The 14,563-nt window shown below is 42.8% G+C and overlaps 1 protein-coding gene, 1 long non-coding RNA gene and 1 pseudogene across 10 annotated transcripts in view; 1 reads left to right on the top strand and 2 right to left on the bottom strand.

Moving 5' to 3' along the window:
* The window catches only part of EVI5 (ecotropic viral integration site 5), a 221,510-nt gene extending 209,721 nt beyond the window's left edge, over positions 1 to 11,789 (top strand). For all 9 annotated transcript variants that reach the window (XM_007480307.3, XM_056815347.1, XM_007480308.3 and 6 more), the window contains one exon: positions 10,493 to 11,789. In XM_007480307.3, the coding sequence (XP_007480369.1) occupies positions 10,493 to 10,807 (315 nt within the window). In that variant the 3' untranslated portion in view covers positions 10,808 to 11,789. The remainder of the gene's footprint in view (positions 1 to 10,492) is intronic.
* LOC130457740 (U6 spliceosomal RNA) lies at positions 5,312 to 5,410 on the bottom strand (annotated as a pseudogene).
* LOC130457068 (uncharacterized) lies at positions 9,285 to 10,548 on the bottom strand. Its single transcript, XR_008916059.1, has 2 exons — positions 9,995 to 10,548; positions 9,285 to 9,637 (listed from the first exon to the last, which is right to left on the bottom strand). It is a non-coding gene; the product is annotated as an uncharacterized LOC130457068 (long non-coding RNA).
* Positions 11,790 to 14,563: the final 2,774 nt, after the last annotated feature.

Genomic DNA, 14,563 nt, shown 5'->3' on the forward strand with positions numbered 1-14,563 from the left:
GAGAGAGAGAGAGAGAGAGAGAGAGAGACTCTCTCTCTCTCTCTCTCTCTTTTTAGGTAACTGGAGATTTAAGGCATTTGGAGGGGGGACTGCTTCTCTTATTCAAATAACTCTTTTTCAAAGAGGGTGAAGAGCCGCTATTTCAAATGTCCTTTTACTTGCACCGGCATTTCCCCCGGATGGATTATTGGAAAACGTGCTCCCGAGTGTTTTCCTTGGGCTCCTGGCGCTGAATGGGGCTCCGTCCAGGGAACAGTTGGCTCTCAGATTTACCGAGACGAAGAACTCCCAAGTGTGGTTGGAGGGGCTCGGTGCCGTAAATCACATGCTTTTCATGCACCCTATCTCGCAGATGCAGTTGGACACGAGATAATCAGATTTTCACTCCCCACAAATAACAGCAGTGGAAGGCTGCTGGAGAACCCAAAATGTGGCTCTTCGAGGACTCGTCAGAGACCCGGAGTTGCTTTGCTGTCTGTCTGATTTAAGTGGTTGTGGTCAGTCTGAGGAACCTGTGATATGATAAGATAGCATTCATAAGGTCATGTGGTTTACAAGCACCCAATCTTCGCTCAGCAGCCTCTGAGCTCCCCAGGATGAAGGGGAGGAGGAAGAACAAACCTTGCATGTTTAGAAGCTTATCTTGTGGTTCAGTGACATCAAGTGTATTTTCTTTCCAAAGAGTCTATCAGGATTTAGATTCTTATTGCACATGTTTAACTTATAAAGTTTAGGCTCTTAACCGGAGGGAAAAAAGGCTACGTTTTTGCCTTTAACATAATGAATGAGTAGATCATTTATTCTGTGCAAAGAAAGCACAGATGGAGGAGAGCCCCTTCCCTGGAGGAACTTCTTAGGGGGGACAACCCCCGGGAAGGCTTTAGCTGCAGCACGTCCCAGGGAAAGTGCCCAGAGCCTTCTTTAGTATCCTTCCTGTGGATAAAATGATAAGATAAATGTTTTATTCAGGCTTTTATCCCCAATTTTTCTTATTATTAAAATGATCATTTCTGGTGTCTTTTATCTTTATCGGTATACATTTAAAATTTGACACCAGTAGGTAGTCGTGCTGGTAGTGTTGGAGAGAGACCAGATACTCGAAGTCAGTGAACAATTCAAATGAAGTTTAAAATGAAGGGGACCTAAATTGGGGAACTGTTGAGTTTTGCCTCCAGCAAAGAGAACATTATGCTTTCTCTTGTTTCCTATCTGGCTGCACGTGTGATTGGGGATTCTTAGCCTTCAGTATGGATTGCCGAGATCTTGGGATATCTTTTTTTTTAACATTTTCTGGAGCAGGATCCCTTTCATGTGGCCACATAGATAGAGGTCATCTTCCATTACTGCGGAGAGATGGACCAGTTAGTGACCTGCTCTGTCTAGGTAATAAAGGTAGGATCGCTGCCTGGCCCGTGTGTAAACAGATTCCTTCTCCTGGAGCCCAGAGTGAAACAATGCACGTGCCAGGCGTTGGGGACCGCTCAGACGTGGCACAGGAAAGAGACCGGCCCTCTCCCTCTGTACCGCCCCGAGAAGGAGCCGCAGGGCCCCGGGAAGAGGCAGGTTCTGTCATCCAAAGGGCGATGCTCCACCAGAAGGGGAGTGGGGAAGCCACGCGGATGTGGGGCCTAAACAAGGCTTCCAGGCTCGCCAGTAAGGCAGGAGCGGCCCTGGAGAGGCACAAGAGGCGTGGAAAAGCCTTCATCAAGCATTTGGCGTGTGCTGTGTAAGCGGTACTAAGAGGCCTTACAGCCAAAGGCCTTTTGTTCTTCTTGAAAGAGACGCCCGTGAAAGCAGCCCAGCCACAAGGCAGCCTCCTGACGCGCCGTCCTGGCTCTGGGGGACCCCTGGCCCCAGGAGGGAAGAGATGAGGAACCCAAGGGGTCCATTGCTTAGTGGGAAGGCAGGGCTCTCTGGAGCCCGTTCTCCTGGCCCCTGGATCCCCTACAAGGGACACGTTTTAAAAACGGGAGTCCAGGGACAGCAACGGGATTGGATGGAGATGGAATGTGTTCCTGAATGGGGCGGCGAGCACAGAACTTGATTTGGAGAATCAAAAACACAAGTACAGCCAGGGAACCCCTTGCACATCAGGCTTGGTAGGTAGGGCTCACTTCGCTGAACAGTTTCCTGTCTGAAACCATTCCCGAGTTGGTGGCTGGAGCGCCATCCTGTTATCTGTGTGGTACAGTGATGTTTGCTGGACCTGGAGATCAGGAGATCTGAATTCAGATCCTCCTCTGATGTTTTCTTGACTGTGATCAAGTCACTTAACCTCAGTTTCCTTGTCTGTAAGCTAGAGATAATAATATCTCTTACTTCACAGGTTTGTTGTAAGCGTCAAGTGCGATAATGAATAGAAAGCATTTTGCAAACCTTAGAACACTATGTTAGCTATAAGAAGATGACACAAACACAATTTACTTTTTAAACGTGGCTGGGGATTTTTGGTGATGAATCCAACGACAAATCGAGGTCGTATATTTAAATAAATAAAATTTTAATTTCAAAATATTTAAATTTTAAAATTTTGAATTGCACACAAGCTGTGATGCTGATATTTAATATACTGCTTGTCAGTATTCATTTCCAGGCAGGCAAAGGTTTTGCACGGGGTGATGAAGGCTACTGAATTTTTCTAAATTTTTTTCAACTAAAACAAAGTCAAGTCAAATGAAATCTAGATAGTCTTTGATGTCATTTTTTAAAGTTCTGAGTAAAAGAAATGTGAAGTGATTTATTTCCTGTAATTGCTCATAAATTTACATAGAACCATATATATCCCTAGCCTCAGAATCACTTTGTGCCTTCTGAATGATGAAGGTTTCTGTTGCTTTTATGTGTCAGCTAACAGGAAGTGGATCCATGATCACAATATTTCCTTTCATTTGTCCATGATTTAAGTTTTGTGCTTTGGGGGAAAGACCTGTCTCATAATACCTTTTATTTCCCTCTCCCTATTATTCTAAAGATGGCAAGTAGCTTTGGGTGCTCAGTTCTTTAGGGGCTTTGGTTCTACTCTCTAGAAGAGGGGAGATCTTAGAGACCTTAGAGCACATCTCTTCTCCTGAAAAACCTGTTTTTAAAAATGACCTTGTACTGATTTATATATGTATATCTACAATTAGTAAATTATTTTTAAATCATTGTAGTCAGTTTGTATTTCTCAAATGTGTTTTATCAGGCTTTCTTGTAGCTAACCAGGTTACTATGATATAAAAATATTTCTTAGTAAGGACATTTTTTAAATGCCTTTAATCATATTTTTGCTTCAATTTTTTGAGAGCTTAATTTGATTACATAGCTGTAGCTTCTCTATGTAGGGAGTGTGACGTTCAAAAAGTCATGACCTCCCATTGATCGCTTTTATTGGTTTCCTGTTCTGATTCACTGGAAACCTTTTGGTCTGAATGCTTACTGCTGGTTTTAATCTGTCACGTTTACAATAGTTTTTTGGAGAAACTGATAATAGAACACAAATTTCATTTCATTTCCTACTCACATTTCAGTTTTTGAGAACTGAAAAGTATAAAATTTGGGGGGAGAATGGGGTTGTTTTTAAAGGAATCCAACATAAACTACTGACCAGAATATGTTGGGGGGAGGGGGTGAGGGATGCCCATAAAGTCTCTAAAAATTAGAATTGCAGGTCTAAACAATAAAAGTTAAATCAACCATCAAATAGAAATTATATTTCCTATTTTAAATATTCAGGAATTTACAGAAACATTGGAAACTCACTCTTAAATTTTAAAAGCTGCCACATGTTTTACAGGGGTTGAGAATTGCAGAAGCCAATTGTACTGTCGTGTGCTTTATTATATGAGTCAATTTTGGAAATTTACTGCAACTGTTCACTTGGTATCACATGATTCACTTCAATGGCTTAAACCCTGTCTAGTGGTGATCAAAGCTCATTTATTTGGTTAGGGGGTTTTTTCCTCTGTGTGGATGATTTTTTTTCTACTTTGTTGTGGATTGCTTGTCTTTCAAAATACCCAATTTCATCCTTCTCTCATTCTTTTGAATCTCAGGAATTATTACCCTTCAGCACCAATCTGTTGCCTTGAGTTGTTAAATTTGGTGAGGGAAAATGCTAGGGGAGATAATTTGTAAATAACTTTCTAATCCTTCCTGATCTCTTGAAATTCAAAGTTGCCATTGCCCTGTAATGTACTAAAGGGAAGTAAACAACTGTACTGAAACTAGTCTGGGAGGCCACCTCCATTGATGGAGGGAAAACACTTGCTCCCAAAGGGCGTGATTTCTCAGCACAGATTTTAGTCTCTGAATCTTTGTCAAGAACCACAAATAAAAATATTTTTAAATTTCTCGGTTACACTAAGGTGATCCTCTGAAGCACAGTTCATCTTTCCTTTTAGTTTACAAGGTTGCATTACTGAAGTAAGACCCTGAAATTTCCCCCCCAAAATGCAAACTTCTTGAGTTCCATGCATGTGCTACGTTGGGTTCTGCCTACATCAATGCACATGTTTCTGCATCTCACCAGTGTTAAGTCAGCAAACATTTACTATCTGAGGAATGCCAGTGTAGATTTGCAATCATGCTGTTCCCAAGCAGTGATGGGTCCTCTAGGCTCAACTGAAAGAGACAGCTCTTCATAGAATAACGTCTTCAGAACAGTTACCTGCCTGGTGCCCACTCCGCTTTCTAATTAGTCATTTTTATATTCTAAATTTTCCATCACATACTGAGATACTGTGCTATTGGCTGTCATAAGCTACAGCCATCCAGACTATGAGGATGACAGCTTCTCGATGCTTTACTCTTTGGAGCTCTGTTGTTAGATCTTCATTAACAACTTTCCATTGTCAATTGTGTTTTTTGGTACTAGCTTCTGAAGTAGTTCACGCTGCTTAAAACCAGTCAGGAAGTTCTCAATTTTCATCTCTATGAAATTTGAGTTGGTTCATAATTGGTGAAAAGTTGCTGCCAGAATGACTTCCCTGTTCAAACAAAACCTCTCAATATTTTGACTTTCTTACTCTGTCTTTCTCTCATGCTTGACCTAATGAGGCAGCCCGCATCAGGTAAGAAATGGCACATTTAGTCTCTTATTACTTGTATGCCTTCTGGGTATGTGTTGATCCTCTGCACGAAGCCACATTTTTCTCCCTTCAGAATGTGTAGAAGGGATGAGTAAACCGATCGAATCAGCACTTTGATGTTTTTCCATTCAAATATCTTGTGCCAAGAATAAATACACATATCAGAATTCTATTCATTCACTAAGTAGAGCCAAACTTATAACTATACGGAGGGCATAAATTAGTATGTTGTTTGCTTAATGATAAATTGTTGTGGTTTTTTTAATGATATGGAATGCCGGGGCTGCCATGCTAATCTTCTCTGTATTATTCCAATTTGAGTCTATGTGCTGCTGAAGCAAGTGCAATAAATTGATTGTTCATTTAACTCTCAGTAACCAATAAAGCACTTGGAAACGGAAAAGAAACCTTTGCAGCTGTGGGTTGTTTTTTTAACCTATTGGTCAGAAAAGGAATTTTGTTTGTTTTATTGACGTTGGGTTTGGAGGTAAACCTGGGTTCCAAAGACCTGGATGGTTTTGGGTTGGAGGATCACCCCAGACACCCTCAGAGAGCTCCGCTGCACGGATTCTAGGAGGCCAAGACCAGGCCTGCAGGCTTGCTCTGACGCTCCTCCCAAGAAGGCGTCGCTGGCCCGTGTTTTGGGATTTCTTCTTAAGAGTCGTTCAGCAGCGACCCTGTGTGAATAGCACCCCGAGCCTGCCGGCAGCTTCCTGAAAAAGCCAGCCTTACTTGTCGTGTCTGCCCCACAGTGCAGCGTCGGGGTGCCGAGGGGGGGCCATCCCTGGTCTTGTCACCGGGCCTGAGAGGGAAGGGGCTGTGTAGAAGGGTCAGGCCTTCTGTCTAAGGCAGAGGAGTGGCGGGAGCTAGGGAACCAGGGCTGAGGCTGGATTTGAACCCAGGCCTCTCCACTCTGCCTCCCAGCTGCCCCCAATGTTGCCTTTCTTGCACCACACCCACATCCTGTGACCTCATCCATGGGTCAGAAGCTCCCCACGTGGAAACTGCTTTCAAGGATGCAGGTGGGCGGTGCGTCTCTTATTTATCATCTGAGAGACTGTGACTTGTCCAGGGTCACACAGCCAGAACAGGTTGGAGTCCGGACACCTTACTGATTGCCAGTCTGGCCATCTGTCTATTCCACTGGATTGCCTGGCACTTAGCCCATTGCTTCAAGTACCCCCAAAATGCTTTTTCACCTTTTCATTCATAACACAAAAACAGTTTTCTTGTTCAGAGAAATAGACCTTCAGACTTATAAAAAGATCCAAGATCACCAGGAGGAATGGCTCCATCCATGAGGCAGCTAGATGCTGCCATAATGCACAGAGTATTGGACCTGGAGTCTGGAAGGCCTGAGTTCAAATCCAGCTTCAGGCACTTACTAGTTCGTCTCAATTTCCTCATCTGTAAAAAATAGGAATAATATCCATTATTAGCCTTCCTATTAGGGTTGTTGTGAAAAGCAAATGAGGTCATATTCTCTTTTTTTCTCATTCAAAATATTTACTTCAGTGTCTCCTTGCTTTTATTCATTTTCTTTTTTTTTACATTTTAATAAATTTTCAGCATTCTTTTCTTTTTAAATTTTAAATTTTAAATTCCCTTCTTCCTCTCCCTTCTACACCCTCTAAGAAAGCAAACAGGAGATAATATTCTTTCCTTCCACCTTAGAATCAATACTGTGTAATGGTTCCAAGGCAGAAGAGCGGTAAGGGCTGGGCCATGGGGTTATTACGTGACTTACCCAGGGTCACACATCTAGGAAGTGTGTGAGGCCAGATTTGAACCCAGGACTTCTTGCTCTGGACCTGGCTCTCCATCCACTGAGCCACCCAGCTGCCTCCTAGATAATATTCTTAAAGCACTGAGCCTGGGGCCTGGCCCATAGTAAGTACTATAGAAATGATAGCGCTTTTGTTCAAAAGGAGGTCCTAGAGAGGTGGCTGTAGCTGCCAGCCAAGCATTGGTTTGTTTGGAGCCTCCTGACTTTGATGGGAGGCCCTCACACCCTCCTCCCAGCTTTGTGGGTACACTCACCAGGGACTGTTGCCCCTCCTCCCCATCCCCTCCTCATCCTTCCCGGGTCCATCTCCTGGCTTTCCTTGAATGTCCGCCATACCCGGCTTCTCGATGCCACCCTTTTGTGTGTAACATTCCATAGCTCACCTTTGATGGGTTAACAAATGTAAGCTAGAAGAATTAGGGCCAGTCAAACAGGGTTAGGTGGCTTGCTCAGAGCCACACAGCTAGGATGTCAGGTCAAATTTGAACCCAGGACCTCCTGGCCCCAGGTCTGGCTCTCTAACCACTGAGCTATCTAGCTGCCCCTTTTATTGTTACTTTTATAAGTTCTTGATTCAGTAGAAGCTTCTTGTGATATGGCATATCTGTGGAAATGATATTAATTTATTGACCACAGCCATTTGTTATAAAATTATGAAATTAAATCTATCAAAGAAGATACAAAATTTGAAATAGACCTCAAAATAGACTCTAGAATTAGCCAGAATCTGGTTTTGTCAGGCACAGGTTCATAGCCATAGCTTATAAACTTAGAAAAGACTCCTAGTCCTCAAATTCACTTATAAATGGATTGGAACTCAGGACACATTTTCCAACAAAAAGTGTTGTTCTAACTATGGGTCAGATTTCTAGAGCAGCCCATAAAAGTCTGATTTTAGGTTAAAAAAAAACAACAGCAACAAGATTTCCATTACATAAAATAAAATAGAAAAAATTCAACTTCCATTTTCCTCGATAAAATATATTACTAGCATTTGGTTTTATACTTGTGGTTGAGGTCATTTTTTTGGCTTGCAACTGGAATTAAAAGGGAGAGATTTTTCTGAGGGAGAATAAGTAAATTAAAAGAGAAAGTGTTGGAAGAAAGAGTTCCCACAAGCCATGAGTATATTTAGCTGAGCTGTGAACAGAGAAAGAAATGGAAGAATGGTATTTCTATTTCTGACAGAGAAGGAGGGGAAGGCACGGTGGTCAGGTTGGAGGGTTCTCTGTGCAAACCACTTAGTGGCTCTATCCAGACCAAGAATTCCTTAGCGAGGTGTTCTAACTCAGAGATTTGCCCGTTTAGGAGTCGCCAGTTCAGCTCCCTTTTGGAATGAAACAAGCTGAATTGATTCCACAGCTCAGAGCCATTCCTGTTTGGACATTCGTCGTAAGACCACAACTTTTGTTTTCCTATATGTTAAGCCCTTGAGTGCCGGTGGGATGGAGAGTCGGAGTAATCATATTTGACATCCTTCAGCAGCCTAGAGACCTATTTTAAGCTAATGGTTTGGACTCCTTTTCCAAGTCCTTAACAGAGTTGCTAACAAGCAGCTAATATGATTGGAATTTATTTCTCTTGAAAAGCTAGTTAGCAAAAGAAGGGGAATGCGTCAAGGATGAGAAGAAGAAGGGAGGAGGCGTTATCCTCAATAAAAGGGGAAAGTAATAAGAAAAATTGGGTAACTAAGCAATTGAGAATGAAATGTACTCGAACTAAACTACATTTTTAATTGGTTCTAAAGTAAACATCTATCTAGAAAGATGGAAACTTGAAACCAGAATTTGGCTAGCTCAGGATTGCAGAAACTATTTGATTTTTGTCTGAGTTGAGACTTTAAAAAAAAATGAATTCCCATCGCTTTAAAAGTTTGGTTGTTAGGGGGCAGCTGGGTGGCTCAGTGGATTGAGAGTCAGGCCTAGAGACAGGAGGTCCTAGGTTCAAATCTGGCCTCAGGCACTTCCCAGCTGTGTGACCCTGGGCAAGTCACTTGACCTCCATTGCCTAGCCTTGACCACTCTTCTGCCTTAGAACCAATACACAGTACAGATCCTAAGATTGAAGGTAAAGGTTTTAAAAAAAGAATGTCTACTTTTAAATTAGTTTAGAATTTACATTTTGACAAAACTTATACTCCAAGGGGACAGCTGGGTGGCTCAGTGGATGGAGAGTCAGGCCTAGAGAAGGGAGGTCCTAGGTTCAAATCTGGCCTCAGACACTTCCCAGCTGTGTGACCCTGGGCAAGTCACTTGACCTCCATTGCCTAGCCCTGACCACTCTTCTGCCTTGGAGCCAAAACACAGGATTGACTCCAAGATGGAAGGTGGGGGGTTAAAAATAAAAAAAAAAGAAGTTTGGTTGTAGTTAATGTTATGGTGTCTTCAGCTTAAGACATTCATGAAGAACCAGACAAAGTAAAACCGAAGCATCTTTAAAACTCATTTGTATTTAGAATTCTGAATGAGGCGTGCTTTTTCCCCAAATTGACACCGTCTTTTGAACGCACAATATTATTTGGCATGATTTTAATTTGCAGAAGATTGAAGAAATTTGATTCTTTTGTTTTGCCCCCCCCCCCCCATGTTCTAGTTACTTTTCCTTTAGTACATGTAGACCGAACAGTAATCCTAAAAAGCTGACTGCCCCCTCGTCTGTCAAAGCACTCCCCAGTCGGGGATTCAGTGCCCCTAACGGCGGGTCAGTGACTGGGGGGCGCTGAAGGAGAGTCTTGCCTTCCAGATAGTCAGGAAATTGCGCTTCCTCTGCTCTGCCTTCCTTCCTAACAGCCAGGGAGAGAGAAGAGTGAAGAAACGTTGTTATTTCTTTTTTTAAAGAAAGGCTGGGAAAAAAGAAGAGGAGGACAGAGACGACCCTTTGTTTGTTTTAAGGCGGGAGCTGTAAATCATGGCGGTGTCGCAATAGGTAGCCTCAGAATGAGGCCGAGGCCGTTGTGAGGATGTCTTTGGGGATTGGTCGGCCACCTTGCGCGGAGGAGCCCACCCGAGAAGGTGCCCGACATTCCCCAGAGCTGCCTTCGGCTCCCCGCCCAAGGAGGCGCCCTGTTCTGTTTGTCGGGCCTGAGACTGTACGGGGAGGGAGGGAGGGAGGGAGGCAGGCCCGCCCTTCCTCGGCAAACCTGCCCCATGGGAGCCGCCAGGGCAGAGGAGTAGCCTCGATTCCCCCCTTGTAAACACAAGCCCGCCAGCGGTCCAGCCTGAGGGTCTTTGCATTGTTTTTCTTTAAAACTTGAAAAGAATGGCCATCGGAGCCACCTCACTGCTATCGCCAGGTGGAAGCTACAGCCCGATGCCCGCCCGGTTCTGAGCTTTTGTTCCTGGGTTCTTCTTCAGCTCGGGCAGTGCAGTAAGCAACGCTAGTGGTGGGGCTTCCCTCAGGAGGAGGAGGGCAGCGCCTAATGCGCAGAGCCTATGCCTGAGACTCCGCTCATGTTATCGCGATATCGCGTTATCCACGTGGCGGCTTTGATGTCCGCGAGAGCCAGGCTCCGAGCGCCATCCCGGAAGGGGCTGGTAATCTCCGACGCCTTCTTTTAATAGTGTTTCTTGGCGTTTTTGATTTGTTTTGTCTTGTTTTGCTCGCTATTAACATTGGTTTTTGGGTTTGTTTTTAACAGCTCCGGTGCCTAAAAGGCAGGAGGGGCTTCTCAGACCAACCCACTTTTGATGGGATCCACATCGTCAACCACTTAATAGGAGATGATGAATCATTCCATTCCTCTGACGAAGACTTTATAGCTAATTCCATTCCGGAGGGCCGCGTCCACTTTCCCCTGCCCGGCAGATCTGGCCTCCTGGCTCTGGACCCAGCTGCAGGAGGCAGTAGTGACAGCGACGCAGAGGATGGCGTCCCGGAGACGAGAGGGAGCCCGAAGGGGCTCCCCCAGGAGAAGAGACCAACCAGGAGAGAGTCTTACTCCACGACTGTCTGATCGTCACCTGGCCGTCAGGCCACAGGCTTGGACACGGGATCGGTGGCGGGTCGAAGAGTTCCCCGGAGAAGTGATTTCGGATGTTGGGGGCTCACCTCCCCGGGGGCCGGGACGCATCCATCCATTTTCCAGTCTTTGTACTTTTGCCAAATCTTCCCCGCTGACACACCATTGCCACAAACTGGGCTTAGAGTATGGTTAATGGGAAAAACAAGGTTCTAACAGTATTACTGGATATTATTTTTCACGAATGTTTCTTGTTTTGGAAAATGCAAATAGAACACATACCACATGGGAACCGTTTTGAAGTTCATAAATATGTAAAATATAATTATTTTTCTTTGGAAGAAACTGCTGTGTGCAATAGTTTATGCTCCATGAACAAATTGTGTTTTTAAGTTGATGAATTTGAGTTCAAGATGGCTGTTCGGCAAAGCATTGATCAGGACACATGTCTGATTTACCTTACGTTTCTTTTTTATTATTAAAAATTACTGTATTATTGGGCCCGCCCAGGGCTCCCAAACACACCCTTTTTCTGTACAATTTTTTAAACACAAATGAATGGTTCAGCTATTTGTCCTGAGGGTTTCAAGAATTATTTTTCATTGAAGTTGTATGTGCATATGATGCTTTCATTGCATTACCGGTCAAATAGTCTGTTAACTACCCGATGTTGTTTATTTGTACATATTTATAAATCTGTACCAATCCGAAGATGTACATTACACATCATTTTATATGGGGAATGTAAATGTTTGCAATATGGCTGCTTTGGGCATTCTAACAGGAATTCTGTATATAATAGAGTTGGAGAGAGTTTAAAAAATACAAGGGAAACACTAATATTTTAATAGCTTTAGTATTCGACTTAGCATTTGACACTAACCAATTCATGACTTAACTAATGCTTGTTCAAAAACACTATTGATGGAAATCTTTTAACGACATGGGCCTAATAAATTTTTCATGATTTAATAAAGGTGTGGCGGTTTTGTGGGCTCCCTTAGGGAACTCGGTGGGAGCAGGCTGCTTCGCTCTTAGGGAGGCCTCCAAGATGACTTTCTCCCCATTCTAACATTTAGATATTTTTCTCTGCTGGATTACTGCAGCCTTACAGGGCAAGTTGGGCCAGGAAGCAGCCCCCAGTCACTGTAGAAGCGAGTTGGTTCTTCCCTTTGGCCCACAGATGCCCCCCACCCCCATCTGTGAACTCAGATGGGAAACCTTGGCTTCGTTGGCAATCCTGGCATCTTATCCTATTAGCCTTAGAACGTTATTAGGGAAAAAAAACCCACATTCTTAGGAGAAGGCATCCACAGCCTTCGCCCGACTGCCAGAGGTCTCTGAGATCCAAAAAACAGTTAAGAACCCCCTTTTTAAAAGCTCTACAAATCGGATACAGAACTGGACCTCTTCCTCCAGTATCGAAGCAGGATTTATATTCGCCCAGCAGCTAGAAGTCTTGAAACCAAGAAGTCCTGGATGCAAGTTCTGTCTCAGACACAGTCTGGACCTCGGGACCTCGGACAAGTCATTTCATCTCTCCATGCTCTGGGCAAGTTTCTAAAACTGTACTTGGAAGAGCAGATGCTGGCCTCTATTGGGAGAGATTTTCCTCCCCCAAAAGTTCCCTAATGAAAGGCCCAGCAGGTTCAGAGCCACTTTCAGAAACACTTTCTCTAAATGGAAAAAACTGTAAATCTTATTAATAAAATAAATTAATAGATAATAAATTTAAAATTGCCATAGTAAAGAGAGATTCTGTTTTTTTTTTAATGGAAAAGAAACTGGGCATTTAGGTAGCACAGTGGACAGAGTGCCAGGCCTGCAGTCAAGAAGACTTATCTTCCTGAGTTCCATTCTGGCTTCAGATACTAGCCCAGTGACCCTGGTCAAGTCACTTAATCCCAATTACCTAGCCCTTGCTGCTCTTCTATCTTAGAATCGATATTGACAGAAGGTAAGAATTTAACAAACACGACTTTAAGACTTCTTGATATATTAAATTTGTTACAGTAAAGAGAATTTTTTTTTTGTAATAAGAGAAATTGGGCATCTATGTGGCATAATGGAGTGCTGAGTCTGGAGTCAGAAAGACTCCTCTTCCCTGCATTCAGATCTGGCCTCAGGCACTTCATAGCTGTGTGACCCTGGCCAAGTCACTTCATCCTATTTGCCTTAATTTACTCATCTGTAAAACAAACTGGAGAAGAGATGGCAAACGCTCCAGCATCTCTGCCAAGAGAACCCCAGATGGGGTCACAAAGAGTCAGACACAACGGAAACAACTGGACAACAAAAAGAAAATCTTCCTCTTTAATGCAATACTATTGGAATATGTTAATGTTTGGGAACAAAAACAATTAAATTTCCTTTATATCACAAATAAAAAGATCTCTGAAGCATAAAATCTTTTCTAAATTATTTGACATCTCAGGGAAAGGGGAAGAGAGTGAGGAAGGGAGGAGGGAGGGTGACAATTTAGCTCAAACTTTTAAAAAAGCTTAAAAATAGTTTTTTTCATGTAATTGAGGAACAAAATAAGATACCATTTAAAAAAAAATCACATGGTTCGATGGGGATATGATTGGGGATTTTGACTTTAAATGATCACCCGGTCGGCTATGGGATAGGTGGGGGGTGGGGGAGAAAATGATCTTTGTCTCCAATGAATAATGCTCAGAAATGACCAAATAAAATAATGTTTAAAAAAAAAGAAAGGGAAAAAAATGATCACCCGGTTGCAAATATTAATGATATGGAAATAGATTTTGAAGAATGATACATCTATAACTCAGTGGAATTGCTCATCAACTCGGGAAGGTGGGGGGAAGGAAAGAACATGAATCATGTAACCATGGAAAAATAATCTAAATTAACCCATTAAAAAATAAAAACAAAATTTAAAAATCTAAAAAAAACCGAAAACCAGCTTTCGTGGGGGAAAAAATGTCATTGATCAGCTTAGAATCAAGTCTATGGAATCCTCCACACTCTAAACCCAAGGTTCTTTGCTACCGACTCCTTTGACCCTCTGAGGAAGCCTCTTGGCCTCTTCTTAGAAGAATGGTTTTAAATGCACAAAATTAAGTGCTCAAGATTACAAAAGACACCTAATTCTTTTAGGATAGATACCATTTTTTCCAATCCCAAGTTCAAAGATCTTCTCCCAGAAATCTCTCCATGGACCCTGTGAGATTTAAAATGGTTGAGATCTTAAACTGTAGTGAGTTAAAATGGTGGAAGATATAAATTGTGTTAGATATAAGAGAGGGCGAGTAAATTTTGACCACAGAAATATGTTTCACTACAGTGTCTTGGGTTTTAAATCAAATATAAGGTGGTCGCCAGGGAAATATTCCCAATTATTCAAATACCCGAGTCAATTGGGTTTTATAGAGATTTTAATTAACAATACAATGAGTAATCAAAGAGAGAGAGAGAGAGTAAGAAAGGAATAAGTAAGAAGGGCCTCAAGCCAATATGGCCTAGACCTGAGCCTTAAGAGAGAAATCAGTTTTTTAACACTCACCACAAGGTCTGACTAAACAAGGATTTTAGTGACACTAGGCCAGCGCCATCTCAACTGACTTCACCAGAGAGAGTTCCCAAGCGATCCTTATCAGAGATCCTCCAAAAGGATTTCTCCAAAAGGATCTATCCAAAAGGACAGATCCTTTTTCTTACATAGGGGTTTTTCTCCCATGTCACCTCCCCTAAGTTCCTACATCTATAGACGCTTTCCAAAGGACT

This window comes from Monodelphis domestica, chromosome 2, assembly GCF_027887165.1.
Source record: "Monodelphis domestica isolate mMonDom1 chromosome 2, mMonDom1.pri, whole genome shotgun sequence".
Taxonomy (NCBI): Eukaryota; Metazoa; Chordata; class Mammalia; order Didelphimorphia; family Didelphidae; genus Monodelphis; species Monodelphis domestica.